The sequence below is a fragment of the Protopterus annectens genome, chromosome 7.part0, assembly GCF_019279795.1.
Source record: "Protopterus annectens isolate FY-2018-M chromosome 7.part0, PAN1.0, whole genome shotgun sequence".
NCBI lineage: Eukaryota > Metazoa > Chordata > Ceratodontiformes > Protopteridae > Protopterus > Protopterus annectens.
In genome coordinates, this window is record NC_056739.1 from 911,532,898 (window position 1) to 911,559,889 (window position 26,992).

The 26,992-nt window shown below is 38.4% G+C and overlaps 1 protein-coding gene across 1 annotated transcript in view; it reads right to left on the bottom strand.

The window, feature by feature from the left end:
• CSNK1G1 (casein kinase 1 gamma 1) overlaps nucleotides 1–26,992 on the bottom strand; it is a 1,702,676-nt gene that overhangs the window by 240,657 nt on the left and 1,435,027 nt on the right. Inside the window, exon 10 of the mRNA XM_044077488.1 lies at nucleotides 8,512–8,622. Within this exon, the coding sequence (XP_043933423.1) occupies nucleotides 8,512–8,622 (111 nt within the window). The remainder of the gene's footprint in view (nucleotides 1–8,511; nucleotides 8,623–26,992) is intronic.

The window sequence follows — 26,992 nt, forward strand, 5'->3', positions numbered from 1 at the left end:
GCCCATTGATTGCGTGGCAGGTCTGGCATACCGTTTGGCCTTGGCAGGGTGTGAAAGTGGAACCTGTAGCCTTGTGATACGATATTTAAGACCCATTTGTCCTGGGTGATTATGTGCCAATTTTGAGAAAAAAGTGCTAGTTTTCCCCCCAAAGGAGCTGCCAGAAGAGAAGTGCTTGGTGCTGGCAGGGGAAAGTCATTGAGACTGTTTCCTGTATGGCTGTGATTTTTCCTCTCCGCTTTTGGAGGTAGAAGCACCCCATTGTTTAGGCCTGTATGAGCCATGGGGCTGTGATCTGCCTCTGGGGCGTCTGTATCTGCCTCTTTGTGGCCTGTCTGACACCGGAAAGGACCAATTCTTTGTAGGCCAGTTCCTGCTAAATCTGGGAGGCTGTACCTGGCAAGAAATCCTTGACTGTTTGCATAGATTTACCTTTGTCCTCCAATTTCTTCAACACTTCTTCTGCTTTAACACTAAACAAGGTATCATGCTGTAATGGAGCATCTAATAGTTTTGCTTTAACATGATCGGGCAGATTCTGCTCTTTTAACCAAGCATGCCTCTTAATGACAGAACCTGTAACAGCCGCCCTGCAGGAGGCCTCTAGAGAATCAAAACCACATTGAAAAGTATGCTTTCCCACTTGTTCAGCTGCATGCAATAAATCCTGCATTTCTTTGTTTTCTGCACATTCTGAATTTGTCAACATTTTCTGTTTAAGCAGTGACATAACATATTGCTGATATTTAAGCATATGAAACTGGCAATTTAAAGCTCTTACAGCCAAGGTAGCAGAAGTATAAATCTTTTTCCCCCATCTGTCCAGGGCCGTTGAATCCCTATCAGAGGGGATAGGTTTTTTTTGCAGTGGAAGCCTTGACCCGTTTGGGACCCTGAGAGAGAGTTTATGGGTCAGCAGCAGGGTTTTTGTAAAGAAATTTATGTGAATCAGGAACCCTGTAGTATCTGTCTGGCTTAACAGGAGCTGGTGGTAAAGAGTCAGGAGGCAGACCGGACTCTGAAAATACATCATCTACAATGTCTAAAACAGGAGGGATAGCAAGGGGCCTGTGCTGAGGTAATATAAGGAAGTCTCTGAGCCTTTTCTTGGATTCTGAGTAATCTTGGCTCTCCCAGTGGAAATGCTCCCTCATAGTATGCACGGTCTCCCCAAAAGAATAATCCTCAGGAGGAGAGGCTGAAGGGATAGATTCTTCAGCATCAGAATCCTCATAGGGAGGAAGGGTATATTCCTGTTCAGAAGAGGAATCAGAGGAAATGGAAACCTGATCAGAAGATTCATATTCTATCTCTTGCCTAGGCCTCTTATCAGGAGGGGGATGGGAACTCCTGATCAAAGTAATTAGGTCTTCGGCCATTTTAAGCATCTGTTTTTTAGGCATGGTGGCCTGTCCAGGAGAATGCTGTACTTGTTTCTTTGTCTTTAGAGCTGCTTTAGTCTTTGGCTTTGAAGCTGAAGTTGGTTTCACATATAACTGTGTAGGCCTGAAAACACCCTCAGAAGCCGATGCCTGCTCAGCGGCTCCGGACACATCTGAGGGAATAGTTTCCGAGTGTCCAATACCTTGAGTTTCCAGCGGCCTAGTCAGCTCCACGTGGGAGTCGGAAGCAGCCTGTGGCTCTGAGGTAGCGGGCGTCACGGGCTGCGAAAGCGCCTCACTGAAAACCGGCAAAAGGCCTATCGGACGCCTCGTCGTCGGATTTGGACCTCAGATGCCTGTCCTTTTCTTGTTCTTTGCGCTTTTTATAAACTCCAGTAGTCGTCTGTTCCGACGGCATTATATAATTGAATCTTCTGCCAAAGTAATGAAAAGCAAAATCGTACTGACGCTTAATAGTGCGTTGGTTAAATCTAGCACAAAACCGACAACTAGCAACGTCGTGGTTAGGGCCTAGGCAAGGAATACAGTAAGAATGAAAATCCTTATGAGGTATTTGCTTCCCACAAGAAATACAATTATTAACTTTTTCTGACATCGGTCTGGAGCAAGAAAAAAAGTTTCCCCAACGGGGTCCTTAGCTTTAATATAGACTTCAGATCTGAAATTCGAATTTGAAAATCTCAGGAGTCGGCCGACCAGCACTTGCGAACTGCTTTTGCTTCAGGCACCGCACGGCAAGAAAGACTGAAGAAAATGGCATCGGCTGCATCTTTTATACCCCTGGCGTACAGACGTCAGGGAAGAGGCGACAGCAACCGATGCCGGACCTAGACTTTGGAACTCGGCCCGACTGTGGGTAGCCTGCCAGCAGGATAACCCAACTGTAATGACTGCAACAGTGAAACACGATGAACATCATTAGTTCTTTACTGTATCTGCCAACTATCTTGCCTCTTTTGGCAATAATGCTTGCTTTTAGCTGAAGTTAAGCAGGAGGGTCGTGCAGGACATAGTTAACAGTAGGTCATGAGTGAAATCTACAAGGTACAATATAATTAACTTTTAAATAGATACTGGCAGACAGCTAAGTGAAACACTCTATTTTGAGTAAAATGTGATGTACAAGACAGTTAACTTTTACAGAGATACTGGCAAACAGTTCAGTGCAAATAAATGTAGTTGGAAAATGAGGGTAGTAAACAGATACATAAGTTAGTTGCCTCCCTAGTAGCCTTAGTAATTTAATGCATTAAGTATAACGGTATACAGTTTAGTTTTCTTCTTTAAGGATAATCAGTATACTTTTCTTAAGGCTAAATTTTAATATTTACTAAAAGGAATAATGTTTTTCAATTCTTGTAGAGGTATACCAAAAAGATAAGAACACACACCAATCCATGTAAATGGAAAAAGAGACTAACATGTACATTAGTGTGGCTTAAACATAGCTTTAGAATAGATATTACCAGCGGATGCGCCATTAATTTAGGTCAGTTGTTCTTATTTAGAGGGGTAGACTTCCCTTTCAGAAAGTGTGTTCATTTTTGTTTGTTTGCTGCAAGTTAAAAAGTAGACGGGATTTTTTTTTATTGTATTTAGATTTTTCTTCTTGTGCGTTTTTACTTAAGCAAAAAAAATCTGGGAAGATCCAATGAGGATTCAAAAAGAGATGAAAAGAAGTTACTGCATGCAAGATTAACTTACTCATCATTACTGTGTGCTTAAGCTGCAAAATGGAAACATATATAAAAGCATACTTTCATGTATAATACGTAGAAGCAGTACTTTTATCAGAATGGCTGATCTAGCAATATTAACATGAAATGTAAATGACAACTCAAGTAAAGACAAAAAAGAAAACAAGTATATTAAGAAGTGTAAAGTGCAAGCCAACAAGAGAATGGGACAGGTAAGTTTGCCAACGGGGATGAATGCAAGTAGGGGCAGAGAAAAGTAGACAACAGGGGGGGGGCTGTAATTTATTGGAGAAGACTGGTAAAAGGAACAAAGGTATTGAGAGCAAATAACTAGACAGAGAAAGGTAATACAGTGGGATGAGGCCAAGAAGAAGATAGAACAGCAAGTGAAAGACTACCCTCCTTACCAGGGCCTGATAAAGTATAGGCAAACAGAAAAGGATAGGAGAATCCTAAATGAATGACCTGCTCAGGTAGAGTTTTTAGTTGAACATCGTACAGAAGCCACTGTAAAAAAGGAGATAATTTGTACAGCTCCTTTTTGGCATTTACATCTCTGAAGTCAAAGCCAACATCACTGGCTGACTAAATCTACAGACAACTGCAAATTAGGAGCCGTCATTGAATTGAATTGCCCACTGACACAAATGTTCTCCAGGAAGGGCTGACACAGACAAATTGGTGCCAGAGCCATGGACTAAATCTAAATGCTAAGAAGTCAATAGTAGTATCCTTTGGAAAGTCATCCACCCTTGGAAACTCTCATATTTACAACACACCCCTAACAGCTGACCTAACAGTCAGGGACTTGGGACACACACACTCACACACACACACACACACTCACACACACTCACACACACTCACACACACTCACACACACTCACACACACACACACACACTCACACACACACACACACACACACACACACACACACACACACACACACACACACACACACACACACACACACACACACACACACACACACACACACACACACTAATTTAGCCTTTGACAACTGAGTCTACAGAAGTGAAGAAATCATTCTATGTTGTGCAATTTATAAACAAAGGTATGGAATCTAGATCCAAGGAAGTCATTGTTCCACTGTATACTGTATTCAGTATTCATCAGAACTATCATTGAGTACAATGCCCCATTTGGTATGTAACTAACCAGACAAATCCAACAACTGAAACATCCATAAAGGTTCCTTACTAAAAGAATACCAGGCATAAGTAACATGTTCTATGCAGATCACCTCAAGGCCCTATCTCTGTATTCTGTCTCCTACAGACTGTTGAGGCGAGATCTATGCCTGGCACACAAGGCATTGTCAGAACCCACTCTGATGGACCTCCTGCATACCCACAAAACAAACAGTACCAGAATTACCCACCCCACAGACTTAAACCTTGCCTGTGATATAAATAGGACCTGCTGGAGAGGGAGACATGCATCCCAGAGACCAAGCCTTCTCTGGAACAGACTCTCCCATCCATGTGAAGCAGAGTTCCTCCTTAACACAATTCAAGTGTAACTTGGACAATTGGATGGGGGAAACAAAATTGATCCCAAGTTTGGCATCTACGTTTCTAATGAGGCAGCCTGTAAATGGTTCATCTCCCAGGCCACTTCTTATAAAGGTTTCACCCATCAAGCACCTACTTACACTTATCAAGGGTACCAGAAATTGTCAGAGATTTGGGATGCATTGCTAGGCTTAAAAGGCCCTTGTGGCCGTTAGCCTAGTACACATCTCTGAATCTAAGAGGTTAGAAAAGACTGGGAAGAAAGACTGGAAAAGCAATTTATATGGGGAAACAGGAGGACATATGTAATGTTCCCAAGTATGCAACAAAGACCAGAAGGTTTAGGAGCTTTGCTTGGAAGGGCTGGCACAGTATTTTTACACCCTAAGCAGACTTCAAAGATTTTTTCCTCGGGTCGATAACAAATGCTAGAGGTGTGATGGGGAAGAAAGAGGTAACTGGGAACATGTTTTCTGGAAGTGTAATCAGCTGGCACATTAAAAAAAATCCTACACAATTATCTGTCAGAAATACTGGGGGACCAAATGGCTGTAACGAAGGAAATGATTCTTTTGAGGCAGGACACAGGATCTGAATTGGGGTCTTTATTATAACATCGAATGATTAAAAGAACAAACACTCTTTAATCAACTCCTGAAAATCGAAAGCACTAAATCCCAAACACACGGAACAGCGATTTTTTTCCCCCAGGAAAAAAAAAAAAATCGCTGCACCGCAAAAAAAAAAAAAATCCAAACACAAAATTAAATGGAGTGCTTCACCCCCCCTACTTAAATATACCAACTCCAACATCGCACCACAGTGGAGGAAATGGCAAAGTCCTGAAAATGGACCAGTGATTTTTCCTAGGAAAAAAAAAAATCGCTCTTCCATGTGTTTAGGATTTAGTGCTTTTGATTTTAAGGGGTCGATTAAAGAGCATTCGCTCTTTTAATTGTTCGAGGTTATGATATAGACCCCTCTTAAATTGCCTAGAAATAGTAAGGCCTTACTAAGTTTAATTCAAATAGCTGCCAAAGAAGCAATTACTGGAAAATGGAAATCAAAATCTAAACTATCTTTAGTTGAAGTTTTTAACATTGTACAACAGATAAATGGAAATATGATCTTCAAAAAATGGAAGGAGCAAACTGTATAGAAATAAATGGAATTTGTGGGAACAATGCATGCAAAATAATGTTCAGGAGGAGGAGTAAAGTTTAAGGGAGGCAGGAATTAAGCAATTTATGCAATGATGGCCTACATGAGAGCTATAAAAAAGAAAATGTGTATGTAATGTGTAATACATGTAAATGAAAAAAATGTTAATATGGTTTGTTTTCATAATAATTTAATAAAGGTGCTTTAAAAAGTGTAAAATGTAAATAGCAATGTTACAAGAGATGCATTCCATAGAAATGAGAAAATAAAACTGACAAATGGAATTTCAAGGTGGACATTCAGCTATCCTGGACAAAGGAAAAGGGAAGTAATTTATTAATTATTTGTTGACCGGGAAAGTCTGACTAGGACAGAGCCTGTTTTCAGCAGAGGCCTGGGGAGAAACGCTCCAGATGCATGTCCTTGGAATGAGGGAGGAAAAGCAGAGTACTTGTAGGAAAATCAAACAAATGCACGGAAGACATGCAGACACTGCACAGAAAGCACCCCGGACAAGAATCAAACCCAAGGACCTCTTGCTGTGAGGCGACAATGTTAACCACTGTACTGCTGTGCTGCCCAATGGTGATAATAATGGTAACTCTGAAAGGGTCCTCAACAGTGAAAGAGGAAATGAGGACAAAAAAGGGTAAATTAGTGGTAGTAATGGGTTACTGGCAGGGGAGAATGACTACACTGGAAATTATTTATAATCCAAATAAAACTACTATTATGGAGCTTAGGAGGATTTGAGGTGAAATAAGCTTTCAGAAGGGATCAGTATTTATGGATGGGGACTGAAATGTAATCTGCAATAGTGAGGCTGTATCAAGAGGATCTGGAAGGGAAATATAACAACAGAGGGTAGACTTCTGAAGAAGTATAAGAGACGAACTGGCATGGAAGATGTGACTTAACGAACAGGAGCCCAGACACAATTTAGCTATTATTTCTCAAGATACCATACTTGAGCTAGACTGAGCAACAACTGTATTCCATGGCAGCATATGTATTAAACAGAAAGCTCTGCGACTTATCCAATAACCAACAGATCATGTCCCAATAAAAACTAAGATAAAGATTTCCCTCATCTGTTAAAAAGGGGAATTTACAGAATAGGTAATAGGCATGACTTGACAGTTGAGACAGAAATTACATCAGAAGGAATAGCTACAGTGATTAGGACAAATAAAAATAATCTTTAAAACATGACAGAATCAAGAAAGAGATGTAGCAAATGAGTGATATGAATTAGGGAGTTGACAAAGGAGGTTAAAGTACTGCAGAAGGATAATCTCACACAGCAAGAGGAACAAGAGCAACTGCAGACTGCTAAAGGAAACAAAGGAGTACCTGAGCAGCATGTCTAGAAAGTTGATGTTAAGCAACTATTTTATAACAAAAAACCTTTAGCACAACCACTTAGGCAAAAAAAAAAAAAAAAAAAAACAGTAAAAGTTGCAGCCAAACTTAAGGAGCCTATGACAAGACGTAAACTTGTAACCCAAAGAAATGCTGAGAATGTCCAGGACAACACAGTAACCACAGCACTGCAGGACAAAAGCCAATAAATTCTGCACCCAAAATATAACAACCGGAACACACCAAGGTGTATAAAATCGTTTAATATCACAAAACAGTTATTTACAAACAGGATTAAGCGCTTTCGTTTCCCCACAGAAACTTCCTCAGAATCTTCTGGGGAACATTCTATCCTGACAGACAAAGAGTTCAGGTAGGGAGGTTCTTCCTTCCTTTTACATGCGTTTCTCCTATCTCACAGTCAAAGGTTGATACCTGAAGCAAAAGGCAGATCTAGGTGGATTACCTGAGAAAAATATGCCAGATTTTGATCTAGGGTCATGATGACTAGGCTACGGTAAGATTCATCAGATGATCCTGACCAGACTCCAAAGATCATCAGGCATTTGTACCAAATGTGTCAATTCAATAATGAAGATTAAGTAAATCACCACAGCTGTTTTATCTAAAATAGCAAAAATAAGCAGCAAAATCTCATTTTTATTATTTTTTTTTCAAAACATCATTTTGTTGAGAAGAACAGAGTGGGACTGCAAGCAACATTTTCATCACTATCCTCCCTATCTAGTCATCTTCTCATTTCCTTCTGTAACAGCCATTTAAATTCAAGACGGACAGCAAGTAGCAGCTTTAAAACATGACTAAGAGCATATGCTTCTATTTTAACATCAAAACGCATGAAATGCACTCTTCACAGACAGAGCAGAAAAGATGTGCTTATTTCCAGTACTTTGGACAATGGCTTTCTATCACACCCATACTACAGTACTTCTTTCAGCCTGCCCATTCTGTTTGCCAACCCATTCCATTTCAAGGGCAGATGTATAGATGTAGTTTCTGACATACGATACATCCATCCAAATACTAATCAAACCAGACCACAGGCCTTGCCTTTGTCCAACAAGGCAGAAGTCGTGCAGTTCGCCTCTGTAAACAAACTTAACTAAAGTTCCCTAGTGTAAACTTCCCCCAGCTTGGACTAAACAAATCCTTAACATTTGCTCCTGTAATCACGAAGTGCTGCTCACAGCCAAAAACTGGGTAGTTAAAGACTATAATCAAGCATAAGATCAAAGGGTTTTCCTAAAAGTAGTCATATAAGTGATTTGCATGTATACTTCTATGCATTCAGCTAAACTGAGTCTACGCTGAGCAGCATAAGTGAAAATACCTGCACTGATCCTCCAAGCCGGTCAGCAGCCAAGTGTGACGTTAAGTAAGAAGCATTTGTCTGGCGACTAGGTTGGGCCTCCCATGCTCCTCTGCGGTCAGATGATGCTGTCTGTTTCAGCATTAGCAAAAGAATGAGGGACAGATGAAAGGAGGGAAGGAAAATTGTGGGGTACAAAGATGATGTGATGAAAAGAAAGGTAGGGTAGAGTGGTAAGAAAAGCAATGTGTTAGTATTTAAGATAAGCAAACAGACACGCAAAGCATTAATACAAGCAGCAATAAGAAAGCTTATTATCAGAAGGCTGCAGCGAGCACAATTTGGTGGCTTGTACAGAATACACGGCTTTCTTCATTTCAGTAAAATTACCATAAACTGTTTTTCTAAAAATAGTCAAAATAAGATGCAATACTTAACTATGTACAGACTTATAAAACTGAGAAGGAAATAAATTTCTAATCATCAACCACCTCAGTAAGTTTTAATTTCATACTTCTATACAAATTTTATTTACAAGGCACCTTTTAAGTGATGCTTTAAGAAAACATGATGACAGCTGCAATGTGTTACCTGAACAGTATGAAATTCAGAAAGCAATTAAAGAAGTTATACTCACCCTAACAATCTGTCCCACAGTTTTGAGAACCAAGCTTTATGGCCTTGTATTTTCACAGACCCAATCTTGCAAAAACACCCTTTTGTTCAAGAACATAATGAAAGAAAAAGGACGACTAATGCAAGGGTACATATTCAGGGAATAAAAATAGCTTGAATAAAATGACCTACTTTGTCTGCAAACAGGGACACATGCTAAGAAACTATACTTCTGGCCAAGTCGTCCTTGTAAGTTTAATAATTAATCAGCCTTTATACAGCCTCAGGTACAACCATCACACCAAGCTAAATCCAATCCATTCATTACAAGTCACCATGCTGATCCTGCTTGCATCTCATGTCATAATTACATGTTTATCAAAGGACGCTCACATTTGTTTGTGTACGTGTTTTTACACTAGGTACATAAAAATAGATCCTAATTGGTTCATTGAGAGCAGCTACAATGAAAGTCATGTCAAATGAAACAAATTAATACAAATAAATAAAAAGTCAACTAAAAACAGCTTTCACTGAAGTCACAATATATTTTGCATGTGTGGTGTGAGTAAAGACCCCCAACTACCTATATCATAAGTTATATTGGCTCTAAAGTTTTGTATTTCAAGAAAATAGCAAGGCCCCACCACTTTTGTTCTATTGCCATTCTGTTCCCTCTCTAAATACCTTAGAAAAAAGTGACATAAACAGCTTCTAAACCATAGCCTTCAAAACTGAATACTGACCTCAACTCAGCATGGATTTTGTCCCGCCCCACACTACAACTGCCTTAATATCTTTCATGGACACTGTAAATAAGGCTAGGAACTCTGCCAAATTAATATTCTCACTGTTCCTCAATCAAAGGCCTTCGACACAGTCTCTCACTCAAAAATGCCTACATCAACTATGCACCCTTGGTCTATCATCCCCCACCATCCAGTGGTTCACCAGGTTATCATGTCTGTAACAGACAACAATCAGTAAAATGGCAAGGTTCTATCCTCTATACCTTCTCCTGCCACATTTCCCTTATTCAATATTCAGGTGATTCTACAATTAACAGCTACTCTTAACAGTTTATCGCAGCTTCAAATTATAATGCAGGAAGCGTTCACTCCCATTGCGATGAGGCTTTCTAATGCCCAATTTTTACTTAATCTTCAGAAAACCAAGTTTATTCTCTTCACTACAAAAACCAATTACAACCTCAAAAGTTTTTCACTGAAATTGAAGTGGCTCCCCACACCAAACTATTAGAATGAGCATGACAAACAGTAATCTAAAATTTGATCACTACATACAAAATACTGTTAAAAATATCAGTAACTACAGGAATAAACACTTTATAAACTCGACTACCAAAGTTACACTTGCCACTACATACCTCTGACCCTCACTCTTATAAGGTGCACAAATGCTTATCAACTTACAGTTCTCATTGAAAACTAAACTCGAAACTTGTTAAAATAAAATTTCTAAGTTTGCAACTAGCTCAAAGCATACCAGTCACTGCACAGCTCTAAAGTCGCCTAAATGGTTCGAACTTCCCCACCACCTTACTTACCTACAACTTCCTATTACCAATACTACAATTTATAAACCCAAAGCTTGCCTTACTCCTTAGCTCTACCCTTTACTGATATATCCACAAGAGACTACTGTGATCAGAGGAAAAGCAATTCCTCAATCAACAACCCCAACAAATTATGCAGACAATGCCTTTGCTACCACTCTGTAGCCAAACACTGGAACTCTTTATAGCTAACCACCAGGGAAATGTTTATCATTTTTATCTTCATGTACTCAATACTTATCCAAAACTTGGCTATGCTTCTGTACAATTTCCAGCTGAATCCACTTGTAACCTACACATTCCCACCACCCTTTAAATCCTTCTAACCACCTCCATCCCTCTGTCATCCCAACATATTACTTATCCTTTTTCTACCCACTTTTACTCGCCTATTAATTTTAGGACTGTGTCCCCTTTCACCAGTCTCTCCCCTTTCTAATCTTCTTATCTATATTAGAGAAAGAGTTTTTTATAAGAGCGATATGTATATCGCTCTTATAAAAAACTTTCTGACCACTTCTTTATATTAAATACAGTCACATATCTGATACTTACATATACTTTTTTCAATGTATTTTGTTTTAATTTATGATGTCAAAATTCTACAAAGCAACAAAATTCTCTACTCTCATTCAATACTCTCACTTGAATTTTATGTTCATTTGGTTAAAACTCTATACAGTGTAATCAAAGTTCCTGTCCTCAAATACTATTGTCATTGTAATTTCATGTCTGTGGAGTTTTTCTCCCCAGGTCTTCACTAAAAATTGGTACTGTATGACCCAGTAGGACTTTCCTGGTACACAAATATCAAATAATAATACAAAGAACAAAAAAACTCCAGATCTGGAAACACTGGCATATTTCAACGGTTTATTCGTAGAACACAGTAAAAACACAAAGCTTTCAGGCAAAAATCCCTTCTTCAGTGTGTAAGTAAATGACAGTTCAAGCATAACTCAATACCATTCAAACTAAAACCCATGTGACACACACACACACACATATATATATATATATATATATATATATATATATATATATATAATTAAAATCTATTATTTCTGCAAATACATTTGTCTGCATCTTAATATTGGTTTAAGACTAACAGCTACATTTACACTAGGTTTTTCATCTGCTTGCAATTGTAAAATCCATGCACATTCATGAATTTCTAATGTGTTGTTTTAGTCACCACCCCTTTTATTCGTATACACAATATCAACCACCCTAAAGCAGAATTCATGGTCTATCCCATTCTCATCTGTATGCTTGGCAAGCACATTCGTGTTAATTTTTCTACGCATCTTAGATTTGTGCTCCACAATACGATCCTTCAGCTTCCGTGTGCATTTCCCAATATAGAATGCATTGCATTTTTTACAAGTAGTCAAACAACATTTGAAGTGTTGCACATGGCATGATGTCTAAATATGTATTTTCTCTTAGATCTTGGGTGCATAAGTTCATTATTTTACTCAATATCCTTACAACACACACAGTTATAGCAAGGAAAAGTACCTAACTTTAAACTCTGTTTATGTGTAACATCATGTCTTTATAACAAAGATGCCTCTTTAAATTAGAGCAGGTTTTATAGGCAAAGCTAGGTCTATCCCCTATGAGTCGTATAATGTCTGGCATAATTTCTAATATACCCCAGTTCCTTGTTATAATTTCTTTCACTCCATTAGTCCTCCTTGTTATACTTGGTAACATACCATAACTGTCTCTGTTCACCATCTCAAACAGGATTTTGTATATTCTTATTCTTCTCTGTGTAAAATGGTCTAGCCCCACCCTTCCTTTCACTAATGACCTCAGACTTCAAGCTGATGAAGTACAGCATCCTCATATCCCCGCTCCTTAAATTCAACTATCATATTGCCCATGTAAATGCACCTCATCTCATCTGTATTAAGTTGACTGGCTCTCATCAATTGGCTTTTAGCTATCCCTTTAAAAGTATAAGAAGCATGCATGCATCTCTCTTCTGCAAACTGAGGTTGTGACATCATTACCATTTACATCCAATCTAATGTCCAAGAAATGTATCCAATTAGGTGAACATTCTGATCTGAACTTTAAGAAACTAGTTGCATTACTCATATAATCAACAATTTGTAATACATTTGTATTCTTTTACAGTGTTCTATGAATAAACCACTGAAATCTGCCAGCATTTCCAACTCTGGAGTTTTTTTCTCTTTGGATTGCTTAGATTTCTCCAGCAGTGGTTCACCTATGTTCTGGTCATATTTTGCTTACTCCTACATTATTTTTCTTGATCAACTTTGGGCACTGTGTGGAAAATAGTTTACATTGGGATGACAGCCTGCTACAAATATGGACATGAATACAAATTGGTCTACCATTGGTCATTTCCTACATGAGATGCTAACTTCTTCTTCTTTCAGCTTTTTCCCCGGTTAGGGGTCGCCACAGCGGATCACCTTGTCCGCACATTGAATGGCAGTGGAGTTTTACGGTGTCGAGTTGCCAGCCCGGCGCCCAACCTTCCACAGAAGGCACACTCACACGCACACCTAGGGTCAATTTAGAGTGTCCAATCCACCTGCAGCATGTCTTTGGGATGTGGGAGGAAACCGGAGCACCCGGAGGAAACCCACGCGACCACAGGGAGGACATGCAGACTCCGCACAGAAGGCACCCCAGCCGAGAATCGAACCGGAGAACCTCTTGCTGTGAGGCGGCAATGCTAACCACTGCACCACCGTGGCCGCCCTTCCTACATGAGATGCTAACAATACAGAATAATCCACTGCTTACACAGTTAAGTAATTTCAGAAGCACTAATAAAGACACTGTGACACTCCCTAATGATGAACCTAAGAACAGAGTGGGACATTTAGAGAATAAAGTACAGAATTTTAAAAGGATGTAATGGCAGTCTTTTAGCTTCTCTACCTATTTGTATCTTGGTGTGGTCCCTTGAGGATTAAGGATATTAAAAATGCCTTCTTATGGTAACATCTACCCCGAGCTGTTAAAGAAATGGCACAAACTCAATCTGATGCTTAGTGCTGACTATAAGATGTTAATGAATCAGTTCAACCACAAAAATGAGATCGACCTGCAGGAGGAAATTGCTAAACTGGAGAATGAAATTACTGGCATGTCAATGTTTGCAGAAAAATGTATATTTACATAATCAAATGGTAGAGAGACTAAGTTTGAGAATCAGTTTCAAGTCACTAAAAAAAGGGAAGCTGCAGAGAGACTTAAATGATTTTAAATCTGGCAACATTTTCTCATGGCCAAGAGAACATTCCACTAATTACAAGAATGCAGAGGGAAGAACTGCAAAAGAATATTTAAAAGGATATATGTATGAATTGGACAATAGTGTACTTAACAAGACAGGTGACCATGAACCACTGAATGATCCAAACATATGATGGCACTCCATCACAACTGGTTCACACAAACCTATCAGACAAGTGAATACTTAACTCCTACGCTATGGCTGTGTGAATGGTAGCTCCCAGAACTCAGATTTTTCATCAGAACTATGTTCCCTTTTGCTTAAATCTATCAGAAACTATGGAAGTTCAACCAATGGATTAATCGAGAGGAAGAATCCAAAGGAAAGGAGGTGGGAGAGGGAGATGGAGAAATAAGGGCCTGCAAACCCGGAGACAGTCCAACAACCAAGGGAGTTAAATGAATTAACTGTCATTAACTTATCGAGTCTGGAATTGACCCCTGATGATGTCTCCCTGCTGCAGAAAGGACTACAATTTATTCCAGCAACTAGCAACACCATTGTGGAAGCTCTATCAGACTTAAAACTGTTCATTAGGAACCTCAGTTTAAAGCTTATATTTAAAGACTCAATACCTTTTGCAACATAGGTATCTAAGAAGTCAAGCTTATTTATACCTGCTGTCTGACTGTGAATGCAGTTTTATAACATATGCGAACATGAGATACGTGAATTACATGCCCATAAAGATAAAAAGAAAAATTACAACTTAATGTTACATGAACATAAAGCCCTCCTGAAACTACAAAATAATGGTGACACTGTGATAAAACAAGCCGATAAGGCAGGGGAGCTACTGTGGTATTTAACAAAAAAGATTATACTGCATGTATGTTTGACTTTTTGAATGATAAAACTACATTTACTGAAATCAATATGATGGATGTACTGAAATTTGTCAGAAAGGTTAATGTGACTATTTATGAGTTACAATTAACAGAAGATATTTCTATTGATATGTTATATGGGTTACCAAAAGTACATAAACATTGAGAACATCCACCCATGAGGCCAATAGTATCAGGGAGTGGTTGGGTAACTGAACTCATTTCCTTGTATTTACAATCTGTTCTTAGTAAATATGTATTAAATGTGAAGAGCATATTAAAGACACTGGTGATTTTTTTTATCACAGTTATATGACTGGCGCATGAATAACAAAGAAACTAAATATTTGTTTGTAACACTGGATGTTAAATTATTATTCACGGTGATTTCCAATGAATATGGAATAGAAGCCATTAGTGGATTCCTTTGTAACTTTAGCAAAATGTATGCTAGGGAAATTGAAACAATTTGCAAATTGTTAGATATTGTGTCAACTAATAATACATTTATGTTCAACTATCGGGTGTTTCATCAAAAGCAGGAGTGGCTATGGGTCTGGTGTTCCATTAAAAGGCAGGAGTGGCTATGGGTACATCCATAGCCGATACGTATGCTAACATTACTGTAGGTTGCTGGGAAGAACAATACCGGTCAACTGTACAGATGTTCGCAGAATGTGCAGATTTTTGCCTTATATTTTTGGTCCGTTTTTCATAAAATTGTGGCTTTCTGGAAAATTAGTAGCAAATCATTAAAGACTGAAGTTAGAAAGCAATGACAGACATTTAAGTTTCAGATTTCATAACCTTCAGAAAAATTCATGCTAAAGCAAAACCTGTTACTCTATCAAATTTCTAAGTTTGTAAGAGCCATATTTAAAAACTGTCCCTATTTTTGGGTCTTTGTTCCATTTTTACTTATGGCTTTGTCCAGATTTTTTGCTCTAAGAGGTTGAGAGGTATACAATCTACATAAGAATGTCTGTTAGAATTTAAGCATAAAGTACTACTCTACAAACGTTTTGTGGATGGCGTCTTTATGATATGGAAAGGTAAACACCAACATTTATCACAATTTGTTGATTACAGTAGTAAAAAGCAGGATAAGACAACCACAAGATAATGCATAAAAACTCCAAGTTTCATGTAAATGAATAAGCGCTTTCACGTACTGCCTCGGCACGCTTCTTCAGATTTCACTAAAACATTCAAATCTAAAGCGTTTATATGTACACTCATCCTGAATTCAATTAGAATCAATTAAATCAAACTGAAATCATTAGAACTGTTTAAAGCCTCATGGAACAATTATAAACTCCACAGTTAAGTCATAGGCAAAGACCTCTTAAATAAAATAAAAAGAAAAGATATAAAATAAAACCAATAAAAATCTATAAAAATAACAATTCTTTGCCAAGAATTCAACGGTGTATTAATATGCCATATGCACAGTCAAAATTTGTATGAATTAAATGATAGAAATAGATTACTTTATAACATATATACACTAGATGTGGAAGCAGATATTAAGAATCGTTAAAAATCACATTGTATGCCTCATAAATACATGTGCTTGTATATTCTAGATATTATAACCATAACCCATATTATTAGGCTGTTAATAAAAACTACCTAATACTCTCTAAGTCATACTATCAAACGTATAAGTGAATAATACTTGGCACTGAGAATGTATATAAATGTATCGATGTAATTTTCATATCGGTATAAATATAATATGCTACCAAAGATTTTCTGGAAAAATGTATTGCACATAATATATAATGGATATCAATCATATCCATAACAAAACAAAACCGATCTTTTGACTAGACTCTCTATTTAATATCTGCGAGTGGCAAGCACGGGCTTAATACTAATGAATTGATTAAGACCGGGATCCATGTGCGCGCGTAGTTTAAAAATCCAACATAGTTCAATAGATTCTAAGTAATTCATGTTATCACCACACCTTCTATTCTTTATTAACTGTAGTACCTTGAATTTAAAACAATGATCATTATAAACAGCAACATGTTTAGCTAATGCATTTTGTTGTTTTTTCTTTCTGATATCATATATGTGGTTATACATCCTATCTTTTAATTTCCTCGATGTCATACCTACATAGAACGCTGTACATTGCATACAAGTTGCTAAATAAATAAGGTTGCTATCATCGCAACTCGCATATAGCCTGGGTATAAATACATATTCAATGGTGGGGTGAGTGAAGTGTTGCTCATCTGTAATAAAATTGCACATCTTGCATCTATTACAGGGATATGTGCCAAGTCTTGCCCTTCTTCTAACTAATCTATTCTGCTCAATATAGGGATGTTCTGTACATAGGATTCTTTTAAGATTCCTACTGTTTCTTTATCTAAAAGTAGGTGTAGCTCCTACTATATTCAAGACTGAGGAATCTGCAGTAAATACTTGCCAGTTTCTTTTTATGATATCTACTATCTTCTTATTGTCATTAGTGTATCTGCTAGTACAAATGACCCTGGAACAACTAAACTACTAGGAGTTCAAATAGATGACAGGCTCAAATTCAACTCCCATCTACTACTAAACATAAAACAAAACCCACAAAAAACTTGGCATGCTCTATCGACACAACCGGTTCCTCACCTCAACTACTAAACGTACTCTTTCTACTTCTTTTCTCTTACCCTCCCTTCTCTATGGAGCCCCTCTTCTAACAAACCTACAGTCATCACTCAAAACCAAATTGTCCTCTTGTTACAATAAAATAGCCAGATTCGCTACTAGCAGCAAATCCTCAACCCATCACTGTGAATCTCTTCACAAACTAAACTGGCTTGAGCTTCCCAACTACCTCTCCTATACTCAGCTCACCTATGCTCATAAACTCATTTTCCAACCCTCCCTCTGTCCCTCTCTCTCCACTACCTTTAAAATGCACCACACACAAAGTCTTCTCAGATCTAACAATCAAAACCTTATAGAAGTGTACAGACCCCTCCACCCCCCAGGACAATACCTTCTATTGCACTCTCTCGCACGCCTATGGAACTCCCCCCCCCCCCCCATTCGTACAACTACTAGCCTCCCATCCTTTAAAAAATCACTCCACTCTCATCTAACTTCCACATGGGAATGCTCCTGCTCCCATCCCTCATAACTTACACCTACTTCTACACTGTTCCCTTCCTTCTCTCAGATCCCAGGTTACCAACTCCTGTTTCCTTCTCTTATACAACTCCTTACTAGTATCCAGCAACTCCTTTCCTTTCCGAAAAAAAAAAAAAAAATTAACTTTGATTGAAACAATTTTGATCAGTCGGTTTTACCTCTGTAGTCATCATGCATTTTATGTGTGTACATTAATTTTAGTCTTGCTTACCTCTGTAATCTTCAAGTAATCTATGTTTGTATATTAACCTTTGTGTAATCTGTATGTGGAGCTTTTCTCCCCAGGACTCCATTGAAAACGGGTTCTTCTGGCCCAATGGACTATCCTGGTTAAACAACTGCAAATAAATAAATAAATAAATAAAATAAACTAAATTAAATACTTTCCTAGGTCCAGTATTATTTCTATTTATGATGCCTCTGTCACCTTCTAGTCCTTTTAGAACTGAATCTTTGATCTTACTCACCACAGGATTGGTATAGCCTCTGTCTAGGAACAGTCTATGCATAATATTGAGTTGTTCCTGCATGGTCGGATCATCTTTGCAAACCCTGGTGATCCTTGTATATTGTCCCTTAACGATGTTTGAAAATACAAACCTAGGATGCATGCTGCTGTAATGCAAAAGTGCATTCTTCCAGCACGGTTTTCTGTACAGTGACGTGGATATATGACTTTCTAAATCTTTTATTATAGTTATATCCAGAAAATTCACCCTGCTAAATGAAAATTCCAAAGTGAATCTCAAAAAATCTGTAGTCGATTCTAAGTAGCAGATGAAGGCCTTTAACTCTTCTACACTGCCTCTCCAAAAAGAGTAGTATGTCATCCACAAACCTCCTGTACAGAAACACGTGTGGATAGAATGCACTATTGAACAAGAACCTTCTTTCCCAGCAGTATACCACTAGGTTTGCATACGAATTTGCACATGGGGTGCCCATGGCAACCTCCCATTTTTGTGCATATATCTTATTGTTAAATATAAAGGCATTATTAGACAATACAGTCTCTAAAAGGGTACAAGTATCTGTTGTTCGTTACTGAAACCATCTGTTGAGCATATAACCTCCCTGACGGCTTCAATGCCATAATCATTTGGAATTAAAGTAAACAAATTCTTCACATCCAAAGTTACTAGTATATAGGATGAAGGCACTGTTCCTGTTGATAGATTTACTAGCTCATCAATCAATTGATAACTATCTTTCAAGATGGTAGGTATATTCCTCACCAAAGGTCCTACGATGCTTTCTATATAAATAGATATTCTTTCAGTTACCCATCCCTCCCCTACCACTATGGGTCTCATCGGAAGGGGTAAAACATTCTTATGGATCTTGGGTAAGCCTTTTATATATGGAATTAATGGAAATTGAACTAAAAAATAATTATATAACTCCTGCGTGATTTGTCTACACATTAAAAGGTCATATAAATCGTCATGCACTCTCTTGACTATTTTTATAAAATATTCATGATTGATCTCAGTGTAAGTATTAGTTTAATGCAGCATTTCCATCATGGCTATGTTATATTCACTGGCATTGAGTAGTACTATACCTCCCCCCCTTATCAGCAGGTTTAATAATTAATTCATCATTCTTAGACATATTCTGTAAAGATTGTTGCTGTTCCTTGCTCAAATTAAAATATGTACACCTGCGCCCCTGTTGTGCAAATTAATAATAAAAATAATTTTCACATAATCTAATAAAGCATTCCACATTAGCTGGTAGACTGGGAATGAAAGAACTTTTACATTTGAACCTGTTCATCGGTTGTCCAATCTTTTCATTAGCAAAAATTAGCTTAAGTGCTATCGCACGCCCAAACAGTCTCAAGTCAATTAATAATTCGCTCAGGTCACTGCCTTGCGAAGGAATAAAGGATAAACCTTTATTTAATAAAGAATAATCTGCAGGACTGAGTTCAAACCTGGAAAAGTTGAAGACAAGTTGATTTAATTCCTGGTTCTTTGTCTCGTTCCAGAGTTCTCTCCCGAGAATTTTCGCTTCCTGTGCCCTCGGCTGTGTGACCTGGTTCTGGATGTTTCTCGAAACTTCATTGGGAAGGGTAAAAAATGTTCCAACCCCTTTCCCAAAACCTTGGGTCTTGCTCCCATGCCGTTGTCCTCCTTCTGTTCCGCTAAAGCTTGCTGGTTAGGTGGGGGAGTGGCTACCATGAAGGAGGTGTTCAATTCAAAACCTCCATTGAATGACGTAGTTGGTATATCTGCTTCATTCATACCATTACCACCAGAAATACTATTATTATTTAAAGAGATAGTGTCAGTAACGACAATTTCTTTAATGGACTCACCTTTGTCATTGCTGGTATATGTTGAATGTAAGTTTGATGTCCAAGAGTCACTGATTTGGTTATTTCTGGACCAAACAAACACCTGCCCAGATGTAAAATCCCTGTAGTCACGCTGCAGCTTATGATAGTTTGTTGCAACTTATCGCTATAAATTGCTACTTGAGTATACATACTGTCCAATCTTCTCTCATAGACCCCTCCTCTGAAACGAGCCTGTAGATCTTTATTCAAAGCCTCTACCTTCTGAGTTGGTTCGTCTTCTATAGGTGAAAAATACTCAATCAGTAGTTTCATGTAGTTGTTACTTAGGTCTATGTTTAACTGTTGCCACTTTTTCATGAGCTCCGGGTAGCTGTCGCCGTAGGTCAGCATGCAGAGTACCATCATGCCACGGGGAATAATATGGAAGTGTAGACTTGCTTCCATATGTCTCCTCTGCCAAACCAGTCTTTGCAGTTTGTATAAATCATTTTCATGTTCCCTACTCAAATTGTTGAATTCATTCATGTTGTCTACAGTCTCTGTTATAGACGGTAACGAAGGATGATGTAACTCAAGATTAAGTAAAGGATTACTCCGTAGTTCAAAGACATTACTCCATCTCTGATTTAAGTTCATACCTTCAGGATTGTAATCCAATTCAATTGTGTGACAGCTGCTGATACCAAAAAAAACAAAAGGAATAATACGTAGCAAGGTTCCACTGCTGTCCGAAGGTCCCAATCCAGAAGAAAAAAGCCAAATAGTAGTAAAAAGCAGGATAAGACCACCACAAGATAATGCATAAAAAACTCTAAGTTTATTGTAAATGAATAAGCGCTTTCACGTGCTGCCTAGGCACGCTTCTTCAGATTTCACTAAAACATTCAAATCTAAAGCATTTATATATATACACTCATCCTGAATTCAATCAGAATCAATTGAATCAAATTGAAACCATTAGAACTGTTTAAAGCCTCATGGAACAATTATAAACTCCACAGTTAAGTCATAGGCAAAGACCCCTTAAATAAAATAAAAAGAAAAGATATAAAATAAAACCGATAAAAAATAAAAATTCTTTGCCAAGAATTCAACTGTGTATTAATATGTCATATGCACAGTCAAAATTCGTATGAATTAAATGATAAAATTGATTGTTTTCTAACATACAGACACTAGATATGGAAGTAGATATTAAGAATTGTTAAAAATCACATTGTATGCCTCATAAATACATGTGCTTGTATATTCTAGATATTATAACCATAACCCATATTATTAGGCTGTTAATAAAAACTACCTAATACTCTCTATCTCATACTATCAAACTTATAAGCGAATAATACTTGGCACTGAGAAAGTATATAAATGCATTGATGTAATTTTCATATGGGTAGAAATATAATATGTTACCAAAGATTTGATGATTATATGAATAATCTAACTAGTTTTTTAAAATTTACATCAGAATGTTCACCATAATAGGATGAATTACTTTACATTAGATTGGATATAATGATAATATCACAACCTCAATTTACAGAAAAGAGATGCATGCTATCAGATATATGCACAGAAACAGCATGCACACTACTCGTACTTTTAAAGGGATAGCCAAAAGCCAACTGATGAGAGCCAGTTGACTTAATACAGATGTGATCAGGTGCACTGAACAGATGGACAATATGAAAGATGAATTTAAGGAGCAGGGATACGAGGATGCCCTACTTGATCGGCTGAAATCTGAGGTCATTAGCAAAAGGAAGGATAGGGCTTGACCATATTACACAGAGAAGACTGTGAATATACAAAATCCTGTTTGAGATGGTGAACAGGTTTAGTTATGATATGTTACTAAGCATAAAAGGAGGATAAACAGAGTGAAGGAAATAACAACAAGGAACTGGGGTATATTAGAAATGATGCCAGAGATTAAACAACTCATAGGGGATAGACCTAGCTTTGACTATAAAACCTGCTCTAATTTAAAGACACGTCTTTGTTATAAAGTCATGACGATTGTTACACCTAAACAGGGTTTAAAGTTAGGTACTTTTCCTTGCTATAACTGTGTGTGTTGTAAAGATTTGAGAAAAATAATGAATTCACACACCTGAGAACTAAGAGAAAACACATTTAGATATCATGCCATGTGCAGCCCTTCAAATACTGTTTATTTGGCTACATGTAAAAAAATGCAATGCTTTCTATATTGGGAAATGCACACAGAAGCTGAAGGAGAACATTGCAGAAAACAAATCTGTGATACGTAGCAAAGTTAACACTAATGCGCTTGCCAAGCATATAGCTGAGAATAAGACAGACCATGAATTCTGCTTTAGGGTAGTTGATGCTGTGTATAGGAATAAAAGGGGTGGTGACTTAACACATTAGAAGTTTGTGAATATGAGTGGATTTTACAACTGCAAGCAGATGAAAAACCTGGTATAAATGCAAGCTGTTAGTCTTAAACCAATATTAAGAAGCAGACAAATGTATCTGCACAAATAACATTATAATTATTTATGTATATATTATTTTATACAGATATTATGCATGTGCTGCTTTTAGTGTTTTAAGTTTTTATTACTGCATTTGAATAATTAACTGATTTTATATGTGGAGTGGGGTTATGCCACATGGGAATGGTATTAATTGAGTTATGCTCGAACTATTAGTTACTTACACACTGAAGAAGGGTTTTTGTCTGAAAGCTTTGTGTTCTTTTACTGTGTTCTACAAATAAACTATTGAAATCTGCCAGCGTTTACAGCTCTTTAGTTTTATGTATTCTTTGGACTGCTTTGGTCTCTCCAGTAGTGGTTCACCTTAGTGTTGGTCATATTTTGCCTGTTCTTAATATTAATAATAATACAGCAGCTGCCATCAACACGTGCAGTTTCTGAGAACGCTAACAACTTTTTAGCCACATGAACTCCTCCCCCCTCTATATGCTGCCTCTATTAAATATCTGTCACAGTTTTCCTGACATTCCACACACATTTTCTTGAGTTGTACCAGTACAACACAGTAAACACAAATCAGGATTCACTTTTAACAAAGCTTCTTCAGCATATACCCTAAGCAAACACATGCATATAACTAACACACACAAAAGTAATAATCCAAAGAATCTATTTTTTCTAATAATTCAAGATTCTCTGGTAAATATGCCCTGCTCAATGACTTATCAGCTATGTGAAGCTTTTTGGTTAGCCAAACTTCACTTTCAGATTGCATACCTGTAGATTAAATAACATCTTTTGCAATCCTGAAGGTCCCTTGTAGAAAGACTTCCTGAATAAGCTTTGCAAGGGTTTGTAATCTGTACTCACCTACACATTTTTATCATGCACTTTCTCATCCACACATCACTGGTGTCCTTTTCTGTCAGGATCTCTCTTCAGCGCCTCCATAAATGTTTTAAATCCAATGGATGCTGCCCTGTTCTCTTGCAAGATCCCAGTTGCGACTAGGATTTACTTGCACTGGATTAATCATAGTATTTTGATGTTGGAACAACAGTACTATTTTCTTAGGGATTTGTAAACTCTTCCCTGTTCAGAGCTTCTTTTCCACACTACATCTTACTCAGCTTTCAGTAAGGAATAGTTACCTTGGACATATTGACTCATTACATCCGAGTGACGCCTCCAGGTATATCTACATTTAACTCCTACTGATGCCTCTAGGCTTCAAATATTGCTTTTTCATATTTGCATCAATAATTCTAAAACCATGCTTTGTACGAGATTTTAAAAGATTTCATCTTAAAGCTTACACAATGGCAAATTCAACTGCATTAATATTTGACCTCTGTCTAGTGCAGGCAAATGGATATTAATTTTTATGATATTAATTTACATAGCTATGTTTCACATTTTACTAAATAACTCAATAACCAAGTAACACAGACAGAACTCCTTAGCCTCATATGAATGCTCTCAGCTAGATAAATAAAATGCTGCTGACAGCTTGTGCATAGGCGTCGAAAGCTGTTGAAGACTGGGGGGGTGGGCGGAGGGTGAGAAGGGCACTTAGTGATTTAAAAAGGGCAATTTTTTATAACTATTTACTACCACAACATAGGTTCACTTGGAGGACTTTTTAAGCTTAGCCAATTCCCTTTTGGTGCTTGATTCTTGAATTAACATTTTCTGATTGGTCTTACCTATCTCATGGCTGATAACTGTATATTAGCCCTAGTGAGAATAACTGTGATCATTCCATAGATAATTTGAGGGGACCCACATAAGGGATGCAGCATTTAAGGACTGCCTCTATCCATTAGTGGCAATGAGGGGCAATCCTGGAGTACATTTTCTATTACCCATCCTTAGATAGTACAGTTGTGTACACTTACCATAAATGTAGATGTTAGAGTGTATTCACTGTTGCAGTCATCACATTTGGGTTATCTGCCTGCAGTAGCCCTCGGTCGGCCTGATTATCAAAGTCTTGGGTCCTGCGCAAGTTGCTGTCTCATCTTCTATGACGTCAGGTAGTCAGGGGTATAAAGCATGCAGCTGACACCATTACATCAGTTTTCCTTGCCCTAGATGTCAGGTGCCCCCCAATGGGAAGCAATTAAATATATATATGCAAGGTTATATGTCCAACAAAAAAGCAAATACACCACAAAGCTTTTAAGCATAGTAAAGGAGAATAGAGGTATAGCCAAAAGAAGTCAGGGGGCTGGAGGGAGGGTAACTAGGACTGCAACAGTGAATACACTCAAACATCTACATTTATGGTAAGTGTACACAACTGTACGATGTTCTTTGTGTTTCACTGCTGCAGTCATCACATTTTGGTAGATTCCCAAAGCTAAGGATGGGAAGAGAAATTTAGATAGCATTAGAACCAGCTATAAGGCCCTGCAAGAATGCAGTGGCAAAGCCAGCTCCGGATTTAGAGAAAATTGGCAAATGGTAATGCTTGGTGAAAGTATACAAGTAGCAGCTTCTAGGATGTCCCTGGTAGGGACACCTCTGAGAAAGGCTGTAGAGGTACATGCAGCCCTGGTTGAGTGTGGTCTAATCCCCTGTGGGATAGGTTTTCCATGGTGCTTATAGCAAAAATAAATGCAATGGCCTATCCATCTAGAAATGGTTTGCTTTGAAATGGCCTTCCCCTCTGCCCCTGCAGCAAATGCCACCAGCAGTTGTTCAGATTTCCTTTGATGTTTAGTCCTGTCCAAGTAAAATTCAAGTTGTCTGTGCATATCTAGGAAGTGCAGTATCCGTCCCCCTTTGTTCTGTGGATTAGAAAAGAAGGTTGGCAAATTAATGGACTGATTAAGAGCCACACTGGATACTATCTTGGGCATGAAGGAGGGATTGGTCCTGAGGGACACCCTGTCCGCATGAAAGATGATGAAAGGCTCCACTGCCATAAGGGCCTGTAATTCAGATACCCTTCTTGCTGAAGTGATTGCTAAAAGGAAGCGGTTTTCAAAGAAAGGAATTTTAACTCTGCACTTGCAGCTGGCTCAAAAGGAGGTAGACTGAGTTTCTCCAATACAAAGTTAAGGTCCCAGGGCTGAAGTTGGGGCTCTCCTGGGTGGTCTTAAGTTTTTGGCCCCTCTGAGGAACTGCTTGAACAGTGGATGAGAGAAGAGGGGTGGTTCTGTGTTGTAATGAGCTGAAATGGCTGAGGCATAAATTTTGCTGGAGGAAAAAGAAAGACCCTTGTGAAGCATCTCAGTTAAATATTGAGGAATATGAGGTAAATTGGGCGCTGCTGTGCCCATCCCTTGAGTTTGGTTCCAGGAACAGAATCTTTTCCATTTTTCAGCATAATATTTTCTAGTACTAGGCCTCCTTGCCTCCAAAATGACATCCAACACTTGTTTACTGAGGGATGGTAATGGAGAGATTAGGTAATTAGCCAGGCTGCCAGGTTCTGGGTTTGAAGCTGAGGATGCAGAATCTGGCTCTCCTGCTGGGACAGCAGGGTAGGGATCTGAGGCAGGTGCCATGGAGTCAGCAGTGACACACTGCGCAAAAGGGGGTACCAGTGTTGGCATGGCCAGTCTGGTGCAATCAGTATCGTCCTTGGTTTGTCCTGTTTGATCTTTAGTAGTACTTTGGAGAGGAGAGGCAGAGGAGGAAAGGCATAAACTGATATATTTTTTCCCGTTGAAGGACAGGGCATCCACTTTCCAAGCTTGTTTGTGAGGAGTCCTTGTGCAGAATTTGTCCAATTGGTAGCTCTAGGGGGAGGCAAACAGGTCTATATCTGGGCTCCCCCATTTGTTTATTAACATGTTGAAAGTCCTTGGTTCCAGTTTCTAGTTGTGTGGGTCCGTGAGATTTCTGCTTAGTTCATCTGCCAGTGTATTTAGCTTTCCTGGCAGGAATTGAGCCTGTAGATGCACTTGGTAGCTCAAGGCTGTGTTCCACACAGCCATGGCTAGTCTGCAGAGGGGGTATGAATGGGTACCCCCCTGCTTGTTTATGTACCAAATAACAGTGATGTTTATCCATCTTTACCATTAATTGTCCTGGAAGAATGTGGTCCTTGAAGGCTGTCAGAGCATTCTATACAACTAACATTTCTTTTTTATTGATATGCAGGTGCATTCGACTTGGGTTCTATCTGCCCTGAATGCACTTCCCTGCCAGGTGAGCCCCCCATGCATAGTCTGATGCGTCTGTTAGGGTTTGGGCAGCAGGGGGTAGCGTGAATGGTAGTCCCTTGTTTGGGTGGCAGGCCACTGCCCACCAAAG